The sequence below is a fragment of the Lathyrus oleraceus genome, chromosome 2 (assembly GCF_024323335.1).
Source record: "Lathyrus oleraceus cultivar Zhongwan6 chromosome 2, CAAS_Psat_ZW6_1.0, whole genome shotgun sequence".
Lineage (NCBI taxonomy): Eukaryota > Viridiplantae > Streptophyta > Magnoliopsida > Fabales > Fabaceae > Lathyrus > Lathyrus oleraceus.
Genome location: NC_066580.1, coordinates 349,166,848 through 349,193,112, shown reverse-complemented (window position 1 = coordinate 349,193,112; position 26,265 = coordinate 349,166,848). Strand labels below are relative to the sequence as shown.

At 36.2% G+C, this 26,265-nt stretch overlaps 1 protein-coding gene, 1 non-coding gene and 1 pseudogene across 2 annotated transcripts in view; 1 reads left to right on the top strand and 2 right to left on the bottom strand.

The window, feature by feature from the left end:
- LOC127123219 (acetyl-coenzyme A carboxylase carboxyl transferase subunit beta, chloroplastic-like) overlaps positions 1-10,410 on the bottom strand; it is a 33,546-nt gene extending 23,136 nt beyond the window's left edge. Inside the window, exon 1 of the mRNA XM_051053460.1 lies at positions 10,199-10,410. Within this exon, the coding sequence (XP_050909417.1) occupies positions 10,199-10,410 (212 nt within the window). The remainder of the gene's footprint in view (positions 1-10,198) is intronic.
- Positions 5,082-5,155, bottom strand: TRNAW-CCA (transfer RNA tryptophan (anticodon CCA)). Its single transcript has one exon. It is a non-coding gene; the product is annotated as a tRNA-Trp (tRNA).
- A 1,892-nt stretch (positions 10,411-12,302) lies between the features above and the next one.
- LOC127121409 (sugar transport protein 5-like) lies at positions 12,303-12,759 on the top strand (annotated as a pseudogene).
- Positions 12,760-26,265: the final 13,506 nt, after the last annotated feature.

Genomic DNA, 26,265 nt, shown 5'->3' with positions numbered 1-26,265 from the left:
GATATTTGCACACTCACTTTCACTTTCCAAAATTGGCAAATGATGAAAGCATGGTGCATGGGCGCGCATAGGCCCATGAAATGGTTGTTTGAAAGTCCAAAATGAAGTTCAGATGCTTTGGAGATGGATTGGATTGCAAGGCAATTGAGCATTGTCATTTGAAGTTTGATCCATGCCAAATGAGATTAGCCTGTTTAAGCCATGTGCAGCCTATGCATTTCTCATCCAAAATGCATGAATTTTAGCTCTTTGGAAAGGTGAGATCAAGAGGAACAAGTTTGATGTTGAACACTTTCTGATTTGGAGATTGGAACTTGGATATATTTGAGGCGGAAGTTTGGAAAAATTTGACATATCAAAAATTTTCTAAGTGTCAATCCATATGTCTCAATATTCCACCTTGCTTAACTTTTCATAGGAGCTTCAAATGAGAAACGTGTCTTCATCAAAGTTGTATCTCTCTAAAAGAACTTCAAAATGGTCACCAATTTCATGTCATTTGGATTTGAAATGATAGAGTTATGCATTTTTGAAGTTTGGCAAAATCACTTGATCAATGGTATAGGTCAAAAGTGACCTATAATGTAGCCTCATATCACATGTTAAAAGAAGTTGAATTAGCTCTCACTTAAAACATCAAAGTTTAAGTAGACACATTGAATTTGATTGTGAAACTTTGAAATCTTTCATCTCATAAAAATTGAGCAAGTTATGGACTTGGGAAGTTGACTTTCAAATTAGGGTTTAGACAAAATGACCTATAATGTTTCAACATAGAAAATGATTTTCCAATAAAAACTAGCTCTAGGTCTCAATATTAAAGTTGTTTATAATGTCATTTGTAGTAAGTTTTCTCTTGGAATCATTTTCATATGGTAAAAATTATAGGAGATAGGGTCTAGGGAGACCTAGTTTTGATCAGATGAATTCATCTGGCCAACCACCGTCAACCAACTTGCTAACTTCCAATTATCTTGACTTTCTTGGCTCATGGTAGATCATATATGCATAAGATGATGAAACTTGAAGTGTCACTTGAGAAATTTGATCAATTGGTGGGATAGTTTGTTGGAGAAGTTACTCAAGATACCCAGTCAAACTAGGGTTTCCAAGGCAAATCACCCACACGCTCTTGAAGTAAACTTGATCAATATAACATGTAGAGATCATTGGGACTCATAGATATAACTCATAACCATTCTTGTGTCAATTATTGGGTGTGCTATTTGTTCATGAGGGTCTCAAACCCTAGATGTGATCAATGAATCAATGAGATCATGCCCTGCATACAAAAAGAGTTAGATAGATGCAAAGACATATTTTTGGTATTTTGGTTAGTAAAATGATAATATACAAGTATGATATAATCTCAAAGTGATTCGTGATCTCTCCCAAAACAAACCCAGTGAAAGGGGTAAGGAGGATGTCAAAGTATGATCCCAATGCTAATGCTTATGATGAAATGCATGAGGGATCTTAGGGTCAAAATTGGGGTCTTTCAGATGATAATTTTTTTTAGAATAGTTATCAAATTCGATTCTCAATTAGTATATTTTGAAGATATACTAATTGAAAATAAGTAGAAAAGCTCATAGGGTCTACGGTATTTATGGATCAACTTTATTTATTGACTTTTTCCTAATATGTAGGTTGAGCAACTTTAGATGAACAATATATCCCCTCCCCTAGAAACGTATAAGAAGCCTTTTTTATGGCTTCATGAAGAAAACCAGTGATATCATCACCGGGGGACGGAAGGATTCAAACCTATTACTAACGGGACCCAATCCCCCACCCCCTATATAAGAAGCCTTTTTATGGCTTGATGAAGAAAACCAGTGATATCATCAATCGGTTTCCCCTAGGGCGGAAGGATTCAAACCTCCGAATCACGAGACCAAAACCCGCCTCCTTACCGCTTGGCCACACCCCATTTTCTATTCTATATATTATCTATTGTAATATAAATTGAAAATAAAATCAACCTTTATTTTTTGTATTATACAATTATATTTCATTGTGAATATAAAAGTGTAATACAAAAAAAGTGGATAATAATAAATATATATATATATATATATATATATATATATATATATATATATATATATATATATATATATATATATATATATATATATATATATATAAATCATATCATATATATAATAATATATATAATAAGAAGATAATGAAAAAAAATACAATTCATTTTCTTAAAGAACAACATTTTTGTTATGCTTAATATCTTTAGCTTGGTCTGTATTTGTGTTAACTCTGCCCTTTATTCAAGTAGTTTTTTCTTGGGGAAATTACCTGAAGCTTATGCTTTTTTGAATCCAATTGTAGATTTTATGCTAGTAATACCCTTACTTTTTTTTCTATTAGCTTTTGTTTGGCAAGCTGCTGTAAGTTTTTGATAAGATATTTAATTTGAATAATGTCCTAAAAAAGTCAGAATTTATTAGAAAATTCAAATTTGAAGATTTTTAAAGATCAGATAAGTCTTACAGTGTGAATTCGTGATTACAAATCTTGTAATTTTTGGATAGACAATAAAAATATGGATCATCTCATCATTTCCTTTTTTTCCATTAAAAAAATAAAAATTCGATTATTCGATTTGAGTCTACCACCAATACGTGGATCTTGATTGTAGATATGAAATACAATTTTTGGTAATGGTAAAAAAGGCTCAACTCTTACTACAAACCAATTTCTTAAGTTTTTTTTTGAAATAACTTCATTTCTTATAAACTGAGTCTCAAAGGAAACATAATATGAAATAGAAGAGAATCTATTCTCTTTCTATGTCGTTTTTTTAATTATCTTTGAGATTTTATAATGCTTACTTTAAAACTATTTGTTTACACGATAGTGATATTCTTTGTTTCTCTTTTCATTTTCGGATTCCTATCTAATGATTCGGGACGTAATCCTTGACGTGAAGAATAAGAAAATCTTTTTTCTTTTCCTTACTTGTCCTGGATTTTGAAATATTTTTCGTTTTTCTATCTATTTTTCAAAAAGAACTAGTTAAAAATGAAAGAAACAGGGAATAATAATTAAAAAAAAAAGAAATTCCATAAGTTCTTTTTTTGCATTATTAACAAAAGATGACAAATTTACAAAAGGTAACAAAGATAAAATATGAGCTTGTTTTATAGCAATCGTAATCAATCTTTGTTGTTTTAAGGTCAATTTATTAACACGTCTCAATAAAATTTTCCCTTGTCGACTGAAAAATTTGAAAAGTAAACTCAAGTTTTTATAACCAATTCGATCCCCAGATTGGATTAGGGGCGAACTCCTACGAATTGATTGCTTCGATTTAACAAATAGTCACTTAGATTTATCCACGGTTTGTTTACTCCTATACCGAAAATCCCGTTTGTTATAAAAAAAGGATTTATTTTAGTTATATTCTTTGTTTTCTCCTAATATATTTGTTATATAAGAAAATCGATGCTATATAATGATATATATTTATAATTTCATGTTTAAGATAATTTCTCTAGTATCTATATAATTCATTTTGATGTTATTTATATTTTTTTTAATTTACCTCCTAAGGGTGACACACAAGTAATCCATTTTCTCTATTTCTTGATCTCTGCGTGAATCATATGTTTGCAACAAAAGGGACAGAGTTTTCTGAATTCCAATCGACTAGGCGTATTGTGTCGATTCTTTTTAGTAATATATCGAGAAATCCCTCTAGATTCCTTATTAACACTCTTTTTATCACAACTAGTACATTGTAAAATAACAGTTATTCGGATATCTTTACGCTTAGCCATGAACCTCCTTTGGTTTTTTTTATTCACTTAACTCTTCGATTTTAAGATTCGAAGGGAAGAAGAAAAAAGGAACGAAAAAAATATAAGTTGATAATTCAAAATCAAATTCTGAAATATTTTGTTCCAATGAATTTTATATAGTACAGTAATAATTCACTACTACAATGCTTTCGAAATAGATTTCAAATTTTCGAAATAGATTTCAAATCACAGTATAGTACTTTAGTTTTGATGAAAATATATTGTATGATATTATTGTCCCTACCTACCCTAACAAGACCATTTATGGTCTGACTATTAATAATAATTATTAATAGCAATGGAATTGAAGTATTAATTCAATTCCATTGAAACGAAACTTGGTAAAAATTCCAAATTTCGCTGAGGCCAAATCCACCTTTTTAATTTCCTTATTTTAATTCTAGTATAATTAGAAAAATCGAACGAAGAGGGATTGAGTCACAAATATTTTATTGGATCTCTAATCTTCAGCACCCTTTCCCGTGCCAATAACTAGAATCTAAAAAAGGGGAATGTCAATGTATCTGAGAATAAACGATTGATTTCGATCAAGAGACCTGCTAGAGCCGCGAACCATAAAGTACTTGCCACTGGTGCCACAGAGAGATAACTTTTTAGATCTCGCATTTCAAATCCTCCTTCGTTATTTCTTGTAATTTGTAATACAGAATAATACAGAATATAGGAATATTATTCAATGTTTTTTATTAATAAAACCACTGGGATTTTTTGGGGAAGTCTGAATCCAAATTGAATTGTATAACAATTAATTAGATATTTTTTTATAGAGTACTATTTTAATATTTAAATATTATTATTTTATTTCTTTTATTCAAAGAATTATATTATAATTAAATATTAAAATAATATTTTTAATTATTCTATTTTTCATATATAAATTCTATTATATATATCTTATTATTATTTGTATATTCTTTGCTAGATTATTTGTTTATTGACCTCCTATTTTTTTATTTTAATCCTAATTGACAGGAGATCGAATTAACACTTTGGATTAGACTTAGACTGTTATCCCATTATTTTAGTCTCAATTTTAGAAGAGTGGTATCACGCTGTAACGACCTATTTACAATACTGACGTGGCGATCAGTTGGATATTTGATTTAGTACTGTCTCTTTTGTTTATTGACCTCCTATTTTTTTGTTTTAATCCTAATTGACAGGAGATCAAATTAACACTTTGGATTAGACTTAGACTGTTATCCCATTATTTTAGTCTCAATTTTAGAAGAGTGGTATCACGCTCTGTAGGATTTGAACCCACGACATCGGGTTTTGGAGACCCGCGTTCTACCGAACTGAACTAAGAGCGCTTTCTTTAATCATTTTATGTAAGATGATGGCAATACACCTTTTGCATGCATACAAACTCAATATGGAGAACTATTCATATTGAGTATGTATGTCCAATTTGAATCGCTCATAATTGATCTCTTGTTACTGTTCATACGATAACTAATAATTAGGGATATGGATGACAAGATTTGAACCTGTGACATTTTGTACCCAAAATAAACGCGCTACCAAGCTGCACTACATATAGCAGGTTACTATTGGCTGACAATGGAATCTGATTGTTGCAAGTTTGTGGAGAAATGCCACAAGTGTCAAATTTATGCAGATAAGATTCATGTTCCTCCGACACTGTTGAATGTCATTTCCTCCCCGTGGCCCTTCTCCATGTGGGGAATTGATATGATTGGCATGATTGAGCACAAAGCTTCGAACAGACATCATTTTATTTTGATGGCTATTGACTACTTCACGAAATGGGTTGAAGCGGCATCGTATGCGAATGTAACCAAGCAAGTTGTTGTGAGGTTTATCAAGAATCAAATCATATGTCGTTATGGTGTGCCAAGTAAGACCATTACTGATAATTGATCGAACTTGAATAACAATATGGTGGAAGCTCTTTGCAAAGACTTCAAGATTGCACACCATAATTCTTCTCCCTACAGACCTAAGATGAATGGGGTTGTTGAAGCTGCAAACAAGAATATTAAAAAAATTATTCAGAAGATGGTTGTAACATATAAGGATTGGCATGAGATGCTCCCGTTTGCTTTGCACGGGTATCGTACATCCATCCGCACTTCAATAGGGGTAACCCCTTTATCTCTTGTATATGGCATGGAAGTTGTGCTCCCCGTAGAGGTTGAGATCCCATCACTGCGTGTGTCAAACCAGGTATGATCAGTTGAATTTGATTGAAGAAAAGATATTAACTGCCATGTGTCATGGTCAGTTATACCAGTAGAGAATGAAGAAAGGTTTTGATAAGAAGGTCAGACATCATGTGTTTAGAGAAGGTGACTTTGTGCTCAAGAAGATCCTATCTTTCAAACCAGATTCTAGGGGCAAGTGGACTCCTAATTATGAAGGCCCATATGTTGTTAAGAGAGCCTTTTCAGGCGGTGCTTTGATTCTTGCAACTATGGATGGTGAAGAGTTCACTCGTCCTGTGAACGCAGATGCAGTCAAGAAATACTTCGCCTAAAAAAGGAAAAGAACTGCTCGCTAAGTTGAAAACTCGAAAGGGCGGCTTAGGCAAAAATGAGCGTCTCGGTGGATTGAAAACCCGAAAGGGTGATCCAGGAAAAAGTTAGAGACATAAATTGAGTACCCCACCTTGGGGTAATTTATGCAAAAATTAGGGATTATGGCAAGTAACTACATCCTGTTGATCTTCAGTTTTGAAGAGTTACTTGAGCACATCATCGGATTATGATTCCCAGTAACGATCAAGAGCACAGTGGATATCAAGAGTTGGTAGAAGAATTAGTGATCATTGTATTCAATGTAGCCCTTTTCCATGTAAATTACCATTTTCAACTTTTGTAAAAGATCTATGGAGTCTTGTCATTTACAAACTACCATTCTATTAAATAAAGTTGAGCTTTTATCCAATTGTTTCTACTCTTATTTAATTCAGCCAAATAGTTTTAAATATTATTATGATCATTTTTGAAATTAAAACTTTAATTAAAAAAATATTTTCTTAAACATATAAAAGCATTAATTTTAAGCAATCGATTTCATTAAAAGGAGTATCAACAGTGGTTTGAAAGCAATAAGCCTTAAGTGTGGAGCATTATTGGTTCTCCCCAAGCAGTAAGTGCGATTCCTCTTTCATCCACCGACAACATGATTAGCACCCGATGTTTGTTGATTTCCCCAGTTGTTAATATGATGTTCTCCCCAACCGAGTTTGTGTTTGTTCTCTAACTGAGGATAGATATTTCGTTGTAGCAGTTTCGGCAGAACTTTGATTCCCCACAAGTCGCCATCAGATTCTCTCCCAGTCAGAGTTTCCTCCTGGTTTCTGAGTAGCTATTTGTGTTTGCTCCCCTGTAGGGTTGTCTCCCATTTGATATGGTGTTGATCTAAAATTCCCCGCAGAATTGGTAGTAGTTTCCTCAGTAGACCTCCTCTCTTCTTCCCCAGCTAGGGTCGAGCCTTTGAGATGATGATCTTTTCTCCGGCAGTTGTTTCCCTCTCTTGTGGATTGGCTAGGATTTGTATCAATGATTCAGATCAGAGACATTTTGTATCCTTTGTGATCATTTTGTCAACATAATCATCATCATATATATACACACATACATATACAGATACATATACACTCATGTAACTTCATTATTGCATCATCACACCTGGTGATTCATTCTTGTGATTTGATCCTATGTCATGGTGGTACTTTATCCCCATACAGATTTGGTGTGTCTGTCCTCATTCAATTGTAGAGTGTCAGCCCCTTAAGCAAAAAGACTCTAACCTTTCTCATTTCCCCATTGAGTTATTTCCTCGTGGATGATTATTATTTCAGCTTCCTCCCCAGTTTTTTATCTGGATGGAACCACTCCCCTTGAGTTATATCCTCATTGGTTTGAGTCTTGATTGACCGTTTCTTCTAGATTTTACCTAGATATATATTTATGGTCCCCTAAGAGTCTATTACCCAGTAACTGGTAATATTCTTCTTGATTTGTAGTTTGTTACTTCTTGCCCAATACCCGGCAAAAATAACCCCTTTTTTCCTAGCGGATTCGTTTTCATGTCTCCCTAGGAAGTATATCCTTGATATATTCATCCTAACCGGTGACGGATATTTTATTCCCCTGCTTTGAGTTTAACCTTGATATGTTCATCTTAACCGGTGACGGATATTCTCTTTTTGGTATTCTACCCAGAAAAAAGGTAGTTGTAATCCCTATTTGTTTCCTAGAGAGTTAATCCTTGATATGTTCATCTTAACCGATGGCAGGTTTCCTTCTCTTTGCGGTCTTCTACCCAGTAACCGGTAGTTGTAAATCCTGCTTTTGCTCCCCTTGCAGAGTTTATCCTTGATATGTTCACTTTAACCGGTGACGGATATTCTCTTTGCGTTTTTCTATCCAGTAACTGATAGATGTAATCCCTAGTCTTCCCCTCGGAGTTTATCCTTGATATGTTCATCCTAATCGGTGACAGATATTCTCTTTGATGGTATTTTATCCAACATTTGATAGATGTAATTCCTACTTTTTTTGTTCAGGCGATTTATCCTTGATATGCTCATCCTAACCGATGACGGATATCCTCCTTAACATCCTTAAGAAAGTTTATCCTTGATATGTTCATCTTAGCCGATGACGTATTTTCTTTCTGCTGAGTCTATCCTTGATATGTTCACTTTAAACAATGACGAATATTCTCTCCTTTTTGGTCTTTTGCCCAATAACCGATAGTTGTAAATCCTATTTTCAGCTTTTCCCCAACAAGTCTATTCTTACCCAGTATCCAGTAATGAATACACCTCCTAGCGGCCCTCAGTGAGTCATCCTTTATATGTTTACCCTAACCGGTAACGAATATCCTCCCTGTCAAATTTTATTATCTCTGTACCCAGTAACTGGTTGTGGATAATATATTTCTGCTCCTCCTGTGTTGAAGATTGTTTCTTCCCCAGTTGAGTTGAGTGCGTATTTCCTTAGTGAAATCGTTGTTCCTGCTTGGTCAGAATATTTTAGTTTTATTCTGATCTATCTGCTTCCCCTGCAGATGTTCCTTTTCTCCCTGGCTGAGTCTTTCCATTTTCATGAAATTCCTCGTGTCCCCCAGCAGTTTTTAAGTCGTAGCCTGGCCTATGCACAACCCGTTATCCCCCAGAGTCTCTATCTCCCCAAGGAGTTTTCCTTATGGAATTGAATTACGCTCTTGCAGACTTTCGGTCTCTCTGAATTCTTTTCCCTTTGTGGCAATATCCCCCCACAAAGAGTTTATTTTTAGCATTCATATCATATGCATCACGAGGTCTCCTAGGGACCAAAATTTGTTTCTATATGTTGTTATTTAAGCCCATTCTACCGAGTCGATATGAAGATTTTAACCTTTACCTCCTCAGTTAGAATGTCCTTAAATAGGGGTAGCTGTAAGACCCCAATTTTGGCCCTAAGATCCCTCATGCTATCTCATCATATGCATTGGCATTGGGATCATACCTTGGCATCCTCCTTACCCCTCACCCATTGGGTTTGTCTTGGGAGAGGTCACCAAGCACTATGTGAATGTATCATACTTGTTATTTTATTATCTTTACTAACTAAAATACCAAAAATATGTCTTTGCATTTGTCTAACTCTTTAGTAGGTAGGGTACATGATCACCTTTGATTTATCAAGTTCACATATAGGGTTTAAGACCCTCATTGCTACGAACTCAACAATGAAATTATCCACAAAGGCTCTAGGCATCATATATGAGTCCCTATGGTCTTTACATGGTATTATGATCAAGAATCCTTCAAGAGTTTGGAATTGGTTTGCCTTGGAAACCCTAGTGCATCTGGGTATCTTGTGTAACTTCTTCACCAAGCTTCTTCAACAATTGATCAAATATTTCAAGGGGTACTTTAAATCTCATCATCTTATGCATATATGATCTCCCATGAGTCCCAAAAGTCAAGATAATTGCAAGTTAACAAGTTGGTTGATGGTGGTTGACCAGAGGAATTCATCTGATCAAAGTTGGGGCCTCCTAGACCCTATCTCCTACATTTTTTATCATATCAAAATGATTCCAAGAGCTAAGTTACTCTAAATTACATTCCAAACAACTTTCATGTTGAGGTCTAGAGCTAATTTTGCTTGGAAAGTAATTTTTTATGGTGAAATATTATAGGTCATTTTGTCTAAACTCTAATTTGGAGGTCAACTTCCCAAGGTCATAACTTGCTCAATTTTCATGAGATGAAATATTTCCAAGTTACAAAATCAAATTCAAGCTGTCTACTTCAATGTTTATGTTTGGAGGAAGATCTAAATCAACTTTTATGAGCATGTGATATGAGGATACATTATAGGTCATTTTCTTGCCTTAGAAACTCCTTGAATTTATTAAACATGAGTTTCATGTATTTTTCAATCTTGCTTTGACAATCTTTATCTTCTAATTCTATATCTTTTATGTTAGTAGCTTTTAGTTCAATACATTTCTTCTTCTTCTTATCACCTTCTTTGTCATCAACAAGTCTATTCAGCTTTATCTCATGTTTCAACAATTTACCAAAAAGAGTGTGTGCGTTCATGGTTGCTAAATCCCTTGATTCATAAATTGCACTGACTTTAGGTTGTAAACTACAGTTTAGGCATCTCATAATTTTAACAACCAACTCCTCATTTGAAAATCTTTTCCCATAGATCTCATATGGCTCACAATATGGGTAAATTGTGCTTGCATTTGATTTATGTTCTCTTCAGGTTTCATTCTGAAAAGTTCATACTCATGAGTTAATGTGCCCAACCTTGCCCTCTTTACCTCAATATTTCCTTCATGGATAATTTGGAGGATGTCGCATATTTTGTTTGTACTCTCGAGTGAGAAAATCATAAAAACTCATCAAGAACGAGAGCGATAATGATGATATTTTTTGCTTTCAAATCGCGCAACACATTTTATTCATCATCTTTGGTCCAATCCTTTTCAGGTTTGTTTACTACAACTCCATTGACATCGGGTATAAGAAGAAATTGACCTTCCTCCACGACCTTCCAAATACCTCAATCCATCTCTTCTATGAAAAATTTAATTTTCTCTTTCCAAAAATTATACCCTTCTCCATTAAAGGATGATGATTTATTTAGTGAATAACTTGAAGTCACTTTTCTACCTAGGATGATTAGTATTTAATGCCACATGTAGGACAAGTGACTTCAAGCACAAGAGGGGGTGAATTATGGTATTCAAAATTCATGATTCAATTTAAAGTTTGTTACTTAAAAAGTGAACTGTGTTAGTATTCTTTAAGATTAGATTAAAACGAACACATGGAAAATAAAAATGGTAGAGTAAATAGAAGAAATTAAGAGATAATGGTTTAAAGAGATGACACTGGGGATTTATCCAAGTCCAAACGAATTTTTACCTACTCTTGTCCCTAAGAGATGATGCCGATGACTATAGACTTGAGCTTTTACAATTTATTCCCACGAACCTTCGATACAAGCAGATCTAGATATTTTACAATGGCTTATCCCCAACCAAAAAGAAATCCATTACCCAGGCTGAGCTAACGAATCGATTAGATAGTTTACAGGCTAATCTTAATAATGAAACAAAAAAATTCTCACCTAAGTTCTACAACCAAACAAAGATTTTTAAAACTGGTTAATCTCAAGAACCAAACTCAATTTCTCAATAATATCACACTCTTGAGATTAATAATAATGGAAAGACATCAATACAAATTCTTCCTTGCATGTAGTTTTCATTCACAAGGCATTAAGGCAACTTAGGTGAAAATAAAATATTGTAGAGAGAGAAAGAAGAAAGATAAGTTCCAAAGAAATAGAGAAATTTGGAATTTAGATGGAAAATGAGTAGGAGATGGCCCTCTTTTATATAGGAGAATGGAAATCTAAGAAAGGAAACAATCCATGGTCAATTTTAATGGCCTAATCAATTATATAATCAATTTTAATGTACTAAGACAATTACACACACGCGCACACACAAACTCACGCTCGCTCGCACACACGCACGCTCGCATGCATACACACACAAACAAGTTTTAAAACTTATTTTTCTTAATAATATATTTCTAAAAATGTTTTGAAGTCGTTCTAGTTGAATTGGTAACTCTTAGAAAAGTTCTGGGCAATTTTTTATACTGGCCAATCGACCAACACTTATGCCCTATTGATTGGGTTGGTCCGAAAACCGCGCCCTAAATGTTTAGGACATTGTCTTAATATACGGTGTTGGTGTGAGACATAATACTACTTTATTTGTTGCCATTATACTCAGTGTTATTAGTCTTGCTTCCTATGCACCTAGCCTCTTTCAATCTGTTGGTGTGGGACATAATACTGCTTTATTTTTGCCATTATACTCGTTGTTGTTAGTCTTTCTTCTGTCCCTGCCTTTACCAGAATTATTGATCGATTCAATCGAAGCTTTTTGTTCATAATCGGAGGAATTATGGTGTTTGACTGCTTGATGGCGGTATCCATTGTGCTGACAATGGTGACTGGTGTTCATGGTACAAAGGTCATATCAAAGGGAAACTCAATATTGGTATTGGTGCTATTGTGTTTCTACACTGCCGATTTTGGTTGGTCATGGGGTCCTCTAACAGTGTTAATTTCGAGTGAGATTTTTCCATTAAATATAAAAATCATTGGACAAAGCATAGTTGTTGCTATGCAATTTTTAATAGTATTTGTGCTATCTCAAACATTCTTAACTATGTTATGCCACTTTAAATTTACGGCCTTTTTGTTCTATGGAGGTTAAGTTGTTGTGATGAAATTTTTATTATACTTTCCTTGCCTGAGATTAAGGGAATTCCTTTAGAGTCTTTGTATACTATATGGCGCAAACACTGATTTTGGTATCAGTTCATTAAAGAGAAGATGGCCAAGAAAATCATCCGTGAAGTTTATATACAATATGATGGAGAAATATTGATATTTAAATTATGCACAATCTTATACGCAGTTTTTTGGCAAACCATTACATATTATGCAAAGAGATAAAAAAACAATAAGTCACCTCTTTGTCTACTAAAGATGTCAAACTACACCATGAGCATTAAAATACGAACTAACAGGACCAATTTTGGAAGCATGGGTCAAGTGAAATTATTGGTAAAACCATGAGACTAGAAGAACGTAATATTATTATTTAAATTTAACTATCTTTATTATCAGATAAGGCGAGCCAACTTATCTTCTGTTTGTAACTAATGACCAAGTTTAGAATTTACTTTAAGCAATGGTTGTCGCTCCTTTCCTCTGTGAGGGCGGGAGGCACCTCCTCTTTTTTAACTTTTATAAGTAAGAGGAAACTGTATCCTATTGAAGAGCTCAAAGAGAACATCATCAAGACGTCACATAATGATCCAAGCTTAAGCCCAGAGCCGATGAGAATTCATCCAAAGGCCGTGAACTTTCCATATAATCGACTGTGCTCGGGTAACATTTAATAAAACCTCTGGCCTAACTAAAGTCTAAGCAACTTAAAGCCTCTGGCATAATTGGCTGCAGACAGATAACATTTTATAAAACCTCTGGCCTAACTGAAGTCCAAGCAACTTGAAGCCTCTAGCATAATCGGTTGCGGCCGGGTAAAGTTTAATAAAATCTCTGGCCTAACTGACGTCCAAACAACCTGAAGCCTATGGCATCGGTGATGTAAAGTTTAATGTCAACCCCCATGGGGATCTAAACATCGGTCATGCAAAATAAAATCTTATGACCTCCATTTAACGTCAACCCCCATGGAGCTTTGAACGTCGGTCATGCAAAGTTAACATACCTCTGAATTGAAGCGGTTTGGTTAACTTATCACTAGTCAAAATGATCTACTTGGAGTTAACCGGTATTTGTTCGAGATTAACAAGACCCCTCAAATCATTAAGGCCCGACTCGCTGGGGATTCAAACCTATAAGGTACAAACTTCAGCTAAAATACAAGTTGACTCGCTTGGAGCCGACCATTTTATCTAATTTCCATTCAAAAAAATAAGTTGTTATCAAGGAGATAAAATGTATTAGGGCTACATAACCAAAAGGACTAACACGGTTACAACTAAAACAATCTCATAAGAGCTTGAATATTATTGTCAAAAGATCAGGAAGGCGTCCAAACATTACAAAATACATCTGTAAAGGATGACTAAAACGATTATGAACCAATGCTATGACGAGAGATCCATGATATTAATCACACCAAATATTCTCAGACATTAGATCCCAACTCACTTGGGTCATTATCGGTACCGCAAAAAAAGTCGACCGACTGAACTGAACATTAAATGAAATGACATAGAGTTGCCATCGGATTTTATTTATTCCTCATGTATAAAAGAGAGGAAAGGGAAAATAGTCGATAAAACCCTTTAAAGAATAAAAGAAATAATATATGGACAATGATTGGTCTCGCAACCAAATATGGGTTCGGAAGTCGTTTATGCAAGGGGAAGGTATTAGCACCCCTCACGTCCATGGTACTCCATAGGAACCATTTAAGTTGTCTACGTGCATGGGTATTTACCTTTAAGTTTTCTTATTATTGGGAAAAAATGGGGAAAGAATGATATTTTGGTTTTTTATTATTGTGCTTGCCAAGGATTGAGGCCCTTGTGCCTATGTATCATTCATCGGGGGATAAAGAATCAGAGCTTCGTAGTTCAAGGTAGAAAATGTTTGTGTGTTGGTTGATTTTACCTTGAAAAAGGGTTTTCGGAGTGATGCCATAAGGCGCAAAAATAAGGTTTGATAAGTTGATGTTTGTCTTAGGGTTTTTGAAAAGAAATGTTTTTTATTAGAATTGTACTAAAGACTATGGGCGGAGGTGAATATTTTAAACAAACAAGTCAAGTGTCTTGTGTCCAAAATACTTAGAGTAAGGGTAGGAAAAGCTTCATCCTTACTCATTCCCTACCATTTAAGGCTCGTGGAGCACAACTATAATTGTATATTTATGTATTTTTGAAGTTGATTGATAAAAAAAGCCACTTGACATTGGATCAAGGGTTTATTGCTTATTGATTTTGAAATGGTGATACACATGGATATTTACAAAGTAACAAATGCGAGAAATAAAGGGTCTCATTGTAATGTAACCCAAGAGAAAGCCTTGTGTGTGCAAAGTGACCTATGCTAAAAAATGGGTAATGGGCTTAAGAGCATGTCTCCCTAAGGTTGTGCCATGAATGTCATTCTTACAATAAAAGGTTGCAAGTTACAGATGAAAATCCAAGTTAGTGGATTGGGTCAAAAATTAGGGCAAGGTCCACATGCAAGGGTCCTAATGAAATATTCTAAGTCCAACAATGTGTCACAGATGAATGCATTATTTTTTATCTTTTGATTTTATCATGTTTTTGTTCTTTTTGTTTATGCAATGACAATAAGTAAATAATAAATGATAAAAATGTGTGAGATATGTACAATGATGATTAGTATGAGGATGAGTGCTTGAAGATAAATGACAATAAGGTAAATTAGGAAGAAAGATAAATGACAATTGATAAATTAGGTCAACAAGATCATAGGTTAGTGGTTAGAAAGAAAATTACATAAGGTAACTGTATTGGTAAATTCATGACCATCAAGATATGGATAAGCTTAACGTCAATAAAACCAGAGTCGCCACCGCGCTTTTATTATTTCCAAAGGAAAAAGGAAAAGTACGAACAAAACCCAAAGATAAGAAGTTTTCAAATAAAAACTAATAAAATGCCAGAGATTACAGGTAAGGGGGTTGGTTACACAAAGGGAAGGTGTTAGCACCCAAAGTGTCCTAGGTACTCTTAGGGAGCCCTTTTTTCTGGCCTTTCTTCAAGCAATGGTTCATCACAATCTTTCATCTTCAGGTACAAGATCTCTTCGTTAGGAAAATCATACTGCACTAACTAATAGTCTTCAATCGGTTGGTGAGCCAAATGGTCAGCCAAGACACTACCCTTAATATCTTTTTGAGATCGGTATTCAATATCATACTCTGATAACAACATCTGCCATCGGGCAATCCTCCCAGTTAAAGCAGGCTTCTCAAAAATATATTTGATTGGATACACTTTAGATATCAACCAAGTAGTATGATTCAACATATATTTGTGCAGACGCTTAGCAGCCCAAGCCAATGCGCAACAAGTCTTTTTAAGCATAGAGTATCGAGTCTCATAGTCGGTGAATTTCTTACTGAGGTAGTAAATAACATATTCTTTCTTTCCAGTTTCGTCTTGCTGACCCATAACACAACCCATACACTCGTCAAGCACGGTCAAATACATGATCAATGGTCTTCCTTCAACCGGCGGAGACAGAATCGGAGGCTCGAGCATATACTCTTTGATACTGTCAAAAGCTTTCTAGTAATCTATGGTCCAATCACAAGATTGATCTTTCCAAAGAAGCTTGAATATGGGTGCACATGTGGAAGTCATATGCGATATAAATCTTGAGATATAGTTCAAGTGGCTGAGAAAACCTCTGACTTACTTCTCAATTTTGGGCGTCGGCATCTCTTGTATTGCTTTGACCTTGGCGGGATCAACTTTAATACCCTTCTCACTGACAACAAAGCCCAACAACTTACTAGAACGAACACCAAATGTACACTTATTGGGATTCAAGCGGAGTTTGTATTTCCTCAAACGCTGGAATAACTTTAACAAATGCTCAACATGTTCTTCTTCATTACTTGGTTTGGCAATCATATCATCAACATAGACTTCAATCTATTTATGCATCATGTCATGAAAAAGAGTAGTCATAGCTTTCTGGTATGTTGCACTAACATTCTTTAAACTGAAAGGCATCACTCTATAACGGAATGTTCCCTAGGGCGTAATGAATGTGGTCTTCTCCATATCTTTGGGTGCCATTTTGATTTGATTATAACCGGAAAATCCGTCCATAAATGAAAAGACTCTGAATTTAGTTGTATTGTCTACCAACATATCAATGTGTGGTAGAGGAAAATCATCTTTCGGACTAGCTTTGCTCAAATCTCTATAATCAACACACATACAGACTTTTCCATCCTTCTTAGGAACAGTCACAATGTTGGCCATCCACTGCGGATATTCAAAGGTAACAAGGAAACCATCATCAATCTGCTTCTGCACTTCCTCTTTGATCTTTACTACCATATCAGGACGAGTTATCCTCAACTTCTCCTTGACCGACAGGCATTCTGGCTTCAATGGGAATCTATGCTCCACGATCTCAGAATCCAAACCCGGCATGTCTTGATAGGACCAAGAAAACACATATGAATATTCTCGAAGAAGATCAATCAACCCCTTCTTAGCCTCTGGACACAATTGAGACCCAATCTTACCTTCCTTCACATTATCTTCGGAACCCAAGTTGACTAGTTCAATCTGCTCTTCAAACGGCTGAATGGCTTTTTCCTCATGCTCAAGTAAACAGGATAATTCATCAGATACTTCTTTATCGTCAATTTCTTCCTCAACCTCAAACACAGGGAAATCAAAGTTTGGAGAAGGAGTAGGATCATTGTATTCAATGGGTTTGGGAACCAACCTGCATAATGATTTGATATTTTGATTTTAGAGAAGTGAATTGTGACCAAATATTATGCAAGTGGACAATTATTATTTATTTATGTTCTTTGTGATTACCATTTTTAGAAAAGCAAAAAGTAAAAATAAAACATCATAGACGTGGATGAATAAAATTGTATTTCATTGATGATAATTGAAATGCCTAACAATGTTCACTTCTCCCTTAGGCATAAGAGAAGGATTTTTTCTTAAAATGAAAAACAAATTACTTAGAGCAGTGAACAATAATAAGAACGTCAACAGAAACCCAATTGTTGCAAGTCTGGCCATGCGTCACAAAGTTGGCACAAGCTTCGTCTTCACCGTCGCCATCCTCGATCACATCAGCTGAGTGTTGATCATTACCATGAATGAACCCTCCACTGTTTAAACTCGGTTGCACATCTTCAGTTTTGACGTTGAACGACCCTAGTTGAAATCCCAATTCGGAAATATTCTTATTTTCATCAATCTCTATCATACAACCCTACTGATCAGTGCTACCAGTCTCAATAGCTTTTGTGCATCCTTCAAAGAAGACATGGGTGCCCTAGTTTTTTTCATTTCAGCAATAGATAAGGCTTGGAACGGTGTTCCAACCTCCTCCTCAGCTTTGACATAAGAAAAGGATGACGGATGGCTCACTAAAAGTGCCTTCTCTACACCAACAACGACAAGCTTGTCGTTCTTCACAAATTTAAGCTTTTAGTGTAGAGTATATGTCACAGCTCCTGCTTCATGAATCCATGGTCTTCCCAATAAACAGCTATAGGCCAGGTGTATATCCATTACTTGGAAAGTAATCTGAAAATCACTCGGACCCATCTTGACTAGAAGGTCCACTTCACCAATAACGATTTCACGAGAACCATCAAACGCTTTGACAATTACGCCACTGTACCTCATAGGGGCACCTTGATAGGAAAGTATGGACAAAGTTGATTTCGGGAGAATATTCAAAGATGACCGAGTGTCCACCAACACATTGGACAGTGCGTCCTCCTTGCAGTTCATTGAAATGTGTAGCGCCGGATTGTGATTTCTTCCTTCCTCGGAAAGCTCTTCATCACAAAAACTCAAATTATTGCAGGAAGTGATGTTAGCAACAATATGGTCAAACTGATCCACAGTTACATCGTGCTCAACATAGGCTTGCTCAATCACTTTCTGCAACATCTCTCTATGTGCCTCAGAATTCATCAATAGAGACAGTACCAAAATCTTTGACAGGGTTTGGAGCAGCTGCTCCACCATATTGAACTCGCTCCTCTTTATTAATCTCAAAACTTCATCATCATCGTTAGTCTTCAGCTTCCTGGATTCACCAGACTGACATATTGGATCCCTAACTGGATTCACCACTGGCATATCCATCTTCTTACTGACTGAAACATCCTCTATCTCCTTCAGAAAGACCGGACTGAAGACACGACCACTACGGGTCACCTTTGTAATATCAACTATATTTACCATGGAGTCTGCAACTGGTAAAGGAACCTCTTGACCATTCTCCACCATAGTGGCATTATATTGATAAGACACAACTTTATCGGATGCATACAGAATAGGGCCTACTAACCATATTACCAATGGCGATACCGATCTATTAACATTGTTGTTGTTGCTGCTATCAAATTGGATTACTACCCGCTCAGGGGTCTTGAACACAGGAACAATCACATTCACATCATTTATATCTCTCGACTGACAAATTTGGATAAGCCCTTCATCCATCCACCTCTGAATATCCCTCTTGACAATAACACATCCTCGAGGGTTCACACTACATATCACACAACCATCATGGTCATGCTCACAATCACTGACCAAACAGATATCTCTATGGATTGCAACCAAAGACTGTGTGATATGGCGGACATCATAAATATTATACTCTCCAGGACAACCATATACCATATTGACAGAAGCATTACCATGTGTGGGCAACAAATTAGCTTTCACATTAGGTGCACGGTCCTCAAAGGACACCATCCCACTTTTCACAAGCTTTTGTACTTCGTACTTCAACAAGTAGCAGTTCTCAATGTCGTGGCCAGGGGATCCCTGGTGAAAGGCACAACAGAGTTCAGGTTTGAACCATCATGGAAGTGGCTCGGGAATTTGAGGTGGATTTCTGGGTTGAAGTAGGTTCTTGAGAACCAAAGATGGATATAATTCTGTGTAAGACATAGGAATAGGGTCGAAAGAGACCTTCTTCCTCTCAAAATTTTGTTGTTGATTATTATTGTTGTTGTTGTTGGTTCTTTGTTGTGGTTGTTGTTGACGCTGTTGTTGAATCGGAACAGATTGATTGTTGGAATTGTTGGAAAAAACTGGAATCACTGAAGAAACTTGATGTTGATGCTGACGCGGTTGAGAACTCCTTATGACATGAGGACTTCTCTGCCCCCCCCCCCCCCCACAGATACTGAATTAGTTTCCCCCTCCTTTTTCTTGAAGAAACCACTCTCATACTTCTTACTGGACTATGCTTCTTCCTTAGACAGACGTCTTTCACGGACTCCCTCTTCTAACCTCATCCACATATTTACCATTTCGGTAAAGTCACTAGGGGCACTGGGAATCATACGTTCATAATAAAACGAACTCAGGGTCTTCAGGAAAATCTTCGTCATCTCTTTCTCTTCCAATGGAGGATTGATCTAGGCAACAAGTTCCCTCCACCTCTGAGCATACTCTTTAAATTTCTCCTTATCCTTATGAGACATAGACGTCAATCGGTCTCTATCAGGCGCCATATCAATGTTGTATTTTTACTTCTTAACAAAAGCTTCACCCAAATCGTTGAAAGTACAGATACTTGCACTGTCCAACCCCATATACCATCTCAGCGCAACACCGGTTAAACTGTCTTGGAAGTAGTGAATCAGTAACTGATAATTATCAATTTAAATTGACATCTTTCTGGCGTACGTAAAAAGGTGGCTTAGTGGACAAGTATTTCCCTTATACTTTTCAAATTCAGGGACTTTGAACTTCATCGGGATCTTCACATTTGGTACTAGGCAGAGCTCAACAACACTCTTACCAAACATGTCATTTCCTCTCAACGTCTTCAACTCCTTTCGCAACTCAAGGAAATGATCGTTCATTTCGTCCATCTTCTCATATACACCTGCGCCCTCAGATGGCTCAGAATGGTAGATGGTGTCCTCAACACGAGGTACAGTATTAAAACTAGTGGCGGCACAGACATGACCGGGCTAGATGCCGACATAGAGACAAAGGTGTGTGCAAACCCTTCAGGCATAAAGTTGGGTGGCATTCCCCACGGGAATCCAGCAGGCATGGAAGGACCATACTGACTAGCAGCGACAGAAACAGTTGAGGTACCAACCTCAGAAATAACAGTCCTCTAGGGAGGAGTTGCGGGAGTTGGTGAAGACTGATTCTGCACAGCAAGAACAAACTCCATCATAACAGTCAACCGTGCAATCTCATCCTTCAGCTCTATATTCTCTTATTCCAAATGTTCCATGATCTTGGGTTGATTGGCACGAGTGTTGTATTGGTGAGTCAGCTTGGCTGAAGTACAGAAGAATAACTGAAAAGACAATCTGGCGGAAGAAAACCTTCTACGCATATGGTGTATGTAATGCAGTATTTTTGTTTGTTTCTAATTTTAAGGAACACATGAAGTTCTATTTGCAAATATAGTAACAATTTGATTGACCATAAAATCTCTTTTTATTCATACAATTTGGAAGGATTACACTGAGTACAATTTCAGAAACCAAAGTACAAATACAAGAGAAAAGGAAACTAATCATCCTAAGGATCTCCTAGAAACAGTGTCAAATGATCTGGCTGAGGTTGCGTACTTCCTTTGGATGCGTCGAATCTCGGACTCAAAAGATGTCTTCATCTGAGCTTTCTCAAGGACAAGTTGATCAACAATATTCTTCCAAGCATCGGAAGGATGAGGCATACTAGAGGAAGATGGACCCTCTGGCTCTCTCTGTCTCTTCACTGCTCGATCTTAAAGAAGTTCAATAAGTGCATCCTTATCCTTTGACTCAAGCTGCAACTCCTCATGCTTTTGGTTCAAAGCATGGAACCGCTCTTCCCACATATCTCTCTCTTGCTTCATCTTGGTCAGCGCGTCTTCCAACTCCTCTATATCTTGGTTAGGGAGAGTTGATGGCTCATCCACAACCAAAGACATAAGTCTTTCACAAGCATACAACATCTTCATCTCCAAAGCTCTCTTCTTCACCCAAGTAGTGTAAGCTTCCAAAGCTACACAATTGCACGGACCAAGCTCGGATCTTCCCTTCCTATGAACATTATGCCAAGCATGTATCATCTTCTTCTTTGAATGTTGGGAATCCTTACCCTCTTGATAGAAAAGATCTTCTAACTGAGTGTTATTAGGTTTGTCTCTCAAGGGGAACCCAAGATGACGACGAGCCAAAGCAGGGTTGTAGTTGATTCCTCCTTGTGTACCAATAAGAGGCACATTAGAGAATTCACCATAACTATCAATAATATCCACACTACTCAATGTAGAATCATACCAAAAAATATCATCATTAGTGAGAGACATAAGTCTTTGAGACCACTGTAGACATTGTTTTTTCTCCAAGAAAGCAGGAGTCTGAGGCAAGTGTGAAATAAACTACTTGTACATAAGAGGAACACAACACACAATAGTCCCACCACCTTTAGAATTCCTCAAATGCAAAGAGAAATACATGTCTCCCAATAGAGTAGGTACAGGATTCCCAATCAAGAAGATTCTAATGGCGTTAACATCAACAAAACCGTGAATGTTAGGGAACAAACCTAAACCATAGATGAACAATACAAAGATGGCTTCAAAAGCATCCACACTACCGGCTTGAGCAAAGACAGTAGCTTTACCAACGAGGAACTCAAAAGTCAACCCAAAAATACCTCTTTTCCTTACCCAATGAGCCTCAATCTCATATTTCTTCAGATGAAGAGCTCCAGCTATGATATGAGATATGGGAATCTTCTCCAATCCACTGAAATATACTTTGTCAGAAACGGGTATTCCTAAGAGATGGGCATATTCCTCTAACGTAGGCACAAGCTGATAGTCGGGAAAAGTGAAGAAACGATAGAGAGGGTCATAAAACTGAACCAACACACTCAAGAGTCCTTCAACCACATCAATAGATAACACAAATAAAAGCTTCCCATGTCGTTTCTTGAAGTCCAAGGGATATAATACAAAAGATGATAACTTCCTTAGCTCTTTCAAATTAGGACATCTGAAACTGTACTTCTTAGTGTTCCTTCGTCCACAATCCATGATCTGAAAATATTTGCAAATAAGACCTCAGTTCCTTGAAATTTATTTTTGTGATGAATGTTATGATGTGCATGAATGCATGAACGCATGAATTCAACAATCACGAGCAAGGGATCACACACAAGGCAAATACAAAATGAAGGTCAAGGGATGGATCAAGTCATCATCAAGATCAATCATCCATTTTGGTGGATTATGGTTTTCACCTTATCAAGACCCAAGTTCCATTGATATTGACAAGACTTGATCAGATCAACCAAAAATCAAAGGATTTATAGTGAGTCACGAGCATGGAGTCAGGTTAAGAACTATCCCAAAGGAGTGTACTAGGGATAAAAACTTGTAGATCATATTCTAAAAAGTTCGCAGAGTCTTAATTCCATCTATCGGATATTATAGGTTAGGATGACTGACTCATCAACCCATAATATTCTTAAGAGAAACTCGTCCGAGTATAGTATCGTGTAATAACATTTATCAGGTCTACACCTGAACAGTCTCCGCACTACGTCTTGAATAGGCCAAGTTGGGTTAAATGTTCTACGGTTCTCAACTTCTCGGACCCCAAATCAGAGAAAGTAATTGTAAGACCCCAATTTTGGCCCTAAGATCCCTCATGGCCTATATCATACCATATCATTGCCTCAAGGATCCTTGCATGCCCTAGTTTCCCTCCTAGTGGGTGGGTATCTTGTGAGTGTGGTTCTTGATCACCAAGCATGTTTTGCATTTGTATATCATTGCTTTTCATATGTTTATTAACCAAAAGTACAAAAATATTGTCATTCTAACCATGTTACTTGCAGATGAAGCAAATTAGGTCAAATCAGTTAAAGTCAGTCATTGAGATAGATGGTGGCCATTCTTGCAGAATTTGGGCACCATGATCAATCATCAAGAGTTCACATGAGTTGTGACATCATTTTGGATCAAGATATCAAGTGTTAGGGGCTTGGAATTCATCAGAACATGGTTCAGTCAAGCAAAACCCTAGCAAAGTCAACTGAAGTCAACCTTGGTCAATTGTGCATTTAATCAGTGATTTGATGGTGGGAATTGGTCTGAGAGGTCTCATTCATGTCCATATAAGCCTCATACAACATGTCAAGCATCCACAGTGAAGAAAATAAAGTCAGACAAGAAATTTCCAAAAATAGAAAGTTGACCTGTAATTGGAATTTGCCAAAAATGGAAAATTCTTCTCCTCAACATTACATCACGATACAAGCTTCAAATGAATTTTTGCCCAACATGAAAGTTGAAGATCTTGTTCTCCCATTTCCAAAAAGTCCAAGAACACTCATTTCCCATTTATGGTTGGCAAGTTATGATTAAATCATTCTCAAAATTTTTTGAACTTCAAAAGGCCATATCTTCCAAACCATTTGGCCAAATTGGGTGGGGTTTTTTGCTACAAGTCATATTTGATGCCCTCTTTCCAAATATTCCATCATAATTCACCAAAGGTTCACCAATCAAAATGGCATTTTTGAAGTAGCATGAATTAATTCAAGTGAGGTGAAAAAATGAGTTTTCAAAATAATCAATTCCAACACCTCCTACCAATTGAAAATGATCAGAAAACATGTTTGGAGTGTGTACAAGGCCCATTTTCGCAGCTGTTAGCACATGGGCATTTCATTTGAGTGGAAATGCACAAATTAGCAAAAAACACTCATTAACCAATTTTCCAATTACATTTCCATTAACCATGATTAACCAACCTTAAACAGAGTATATATGTCACATTTACACTCTGAAAACCCTAGCCACAACTCTCACAAACAGACCAAAAACTCTTTTCTCTCAAACTCACAATTTCTTCATTGTTTGAAATTCTTGCTGAAAACTTCAAAGAACACGAGCTAGCCTTGGTTGCTTCATCATTCACCTTCACTTTGGAAGCATTTGGGAGCATCAAATCCCAGCTGTAAGCAAGGAACTCGTGGCTGTTATTTCCAAGCTCCTCCATGGCAAAGTTGGTTTGGAGCTATTTCAAGCTTGGTTGAGCTAAAATCCTTCACTCATTCATCATCTAGAAGCTTGTTGAACATCTGTTTCAACCTTTCATAGCCTAATCATCTCTGTTTCACCACTGCCCTCCAGATCAAGTAAGTTTTCGACCCCCTCATTTCTCAAAATCATGTTATACATTAGATAGGTCTTGCTTTGCTGGTCACAATGAACTTCAAATCGTGCAAAATGGTTGTGTGATGAACGAGAAAACTGGTTTTAAAGTTTCATATCCAAACATGTCTTTGCTCGATGCTTCCTTGTTAGCTTGATTTAGTGAATATGGATGTTGTATTATTAATGTGCATTGCTTGATGGTTCGAATGCCATGCTTGTTTTCAAAAACTGTGACCAAAATTTTTCACGATTTGTTGAACAAGATGAATGTTACTGTAGCTAACCAAAACCCTAGTTAAAAACCCAGAAATTTTGCTTGGATCGTGTTTTGTATATGCTGTGCATGGAATCACTGTTTTATTCCCCAGGACCAATCAGAGCGCAGCGTTGCTTTAAGTGAAACGCAGAGTTTCACTTAAAGTTCCAAGAAATTACTAAAATGCCATGCCGTGTTACATTAAATTCATTTAATCATTTTATTTCACAATTTATATTTCATTTTGATCACAATCTTACAAAAATCATAAGTCAATCATTTTTGATCCAAAATTCATGGGACTTTTTGCAAAATGCTCTGCTTGATCTCTAGTTTTTTATCATGATTTTTCCAGATTTTTTGCATGAATGGATTTTTGAATTGTGCTAGGGTTTTCTTCATGTGTCCATATTTTGTACACTTTGCCAAATCAATTGTGAAATGATGATACCTTATCCAATGCCTTTGAAATTGTTTGTGCTTAAACTAGACACATTCATGGTGATTTTGGTGTAGAGTTTGTGAATTTATCATTGCTGGTTTGTGAGTTATGATTTTTTGAATTAGGGTGTGACAATTTGTGTCACACCATTGATGTCCAACTTCATGATTTTTATTACCATGCTTAATGAACTCAAATTGGTTTGAATTTTTGCATGAACATACTTATGGATGTCTAGTTTACATGTGATTTTTTTCTGGAATTATTGATGGCATTTCCTAATTGTTTGGTATTTTCTCCCCTGTTTGATCATATGTTGACTTTTTGTGACACATGTTCTCATTTGATTTGTGAAATTGTCATACTTAATTGGATGAACTTGAAATTTGACATGTGATTAGTAGACACCTTAGCTTTGTCATGGTTTTGATCCCATTCATTTCTCATATGTTGTCACTGAGTTATGATTTATTGAAGTTGGTACATGTTTGGTTGACTTCTTTGAGCATGCTTGAACTTGCCTTGCCTTTCTGATTTTCATTGACCTACTTCCCTTGATCCAAATGAGTTGAAATTTGATATGCTTATCATGTTATGGATTATGTTTGATCATGAATTATTTGATGATTTATTGAAATGTTTATGATTGGTTTTGAGTTAAGTCTTGCTGTTGACTTCTATGAGCTTCTATATGCCATGCCTTGACCTAATTTGCTTATGAAATGATGATGATGATTG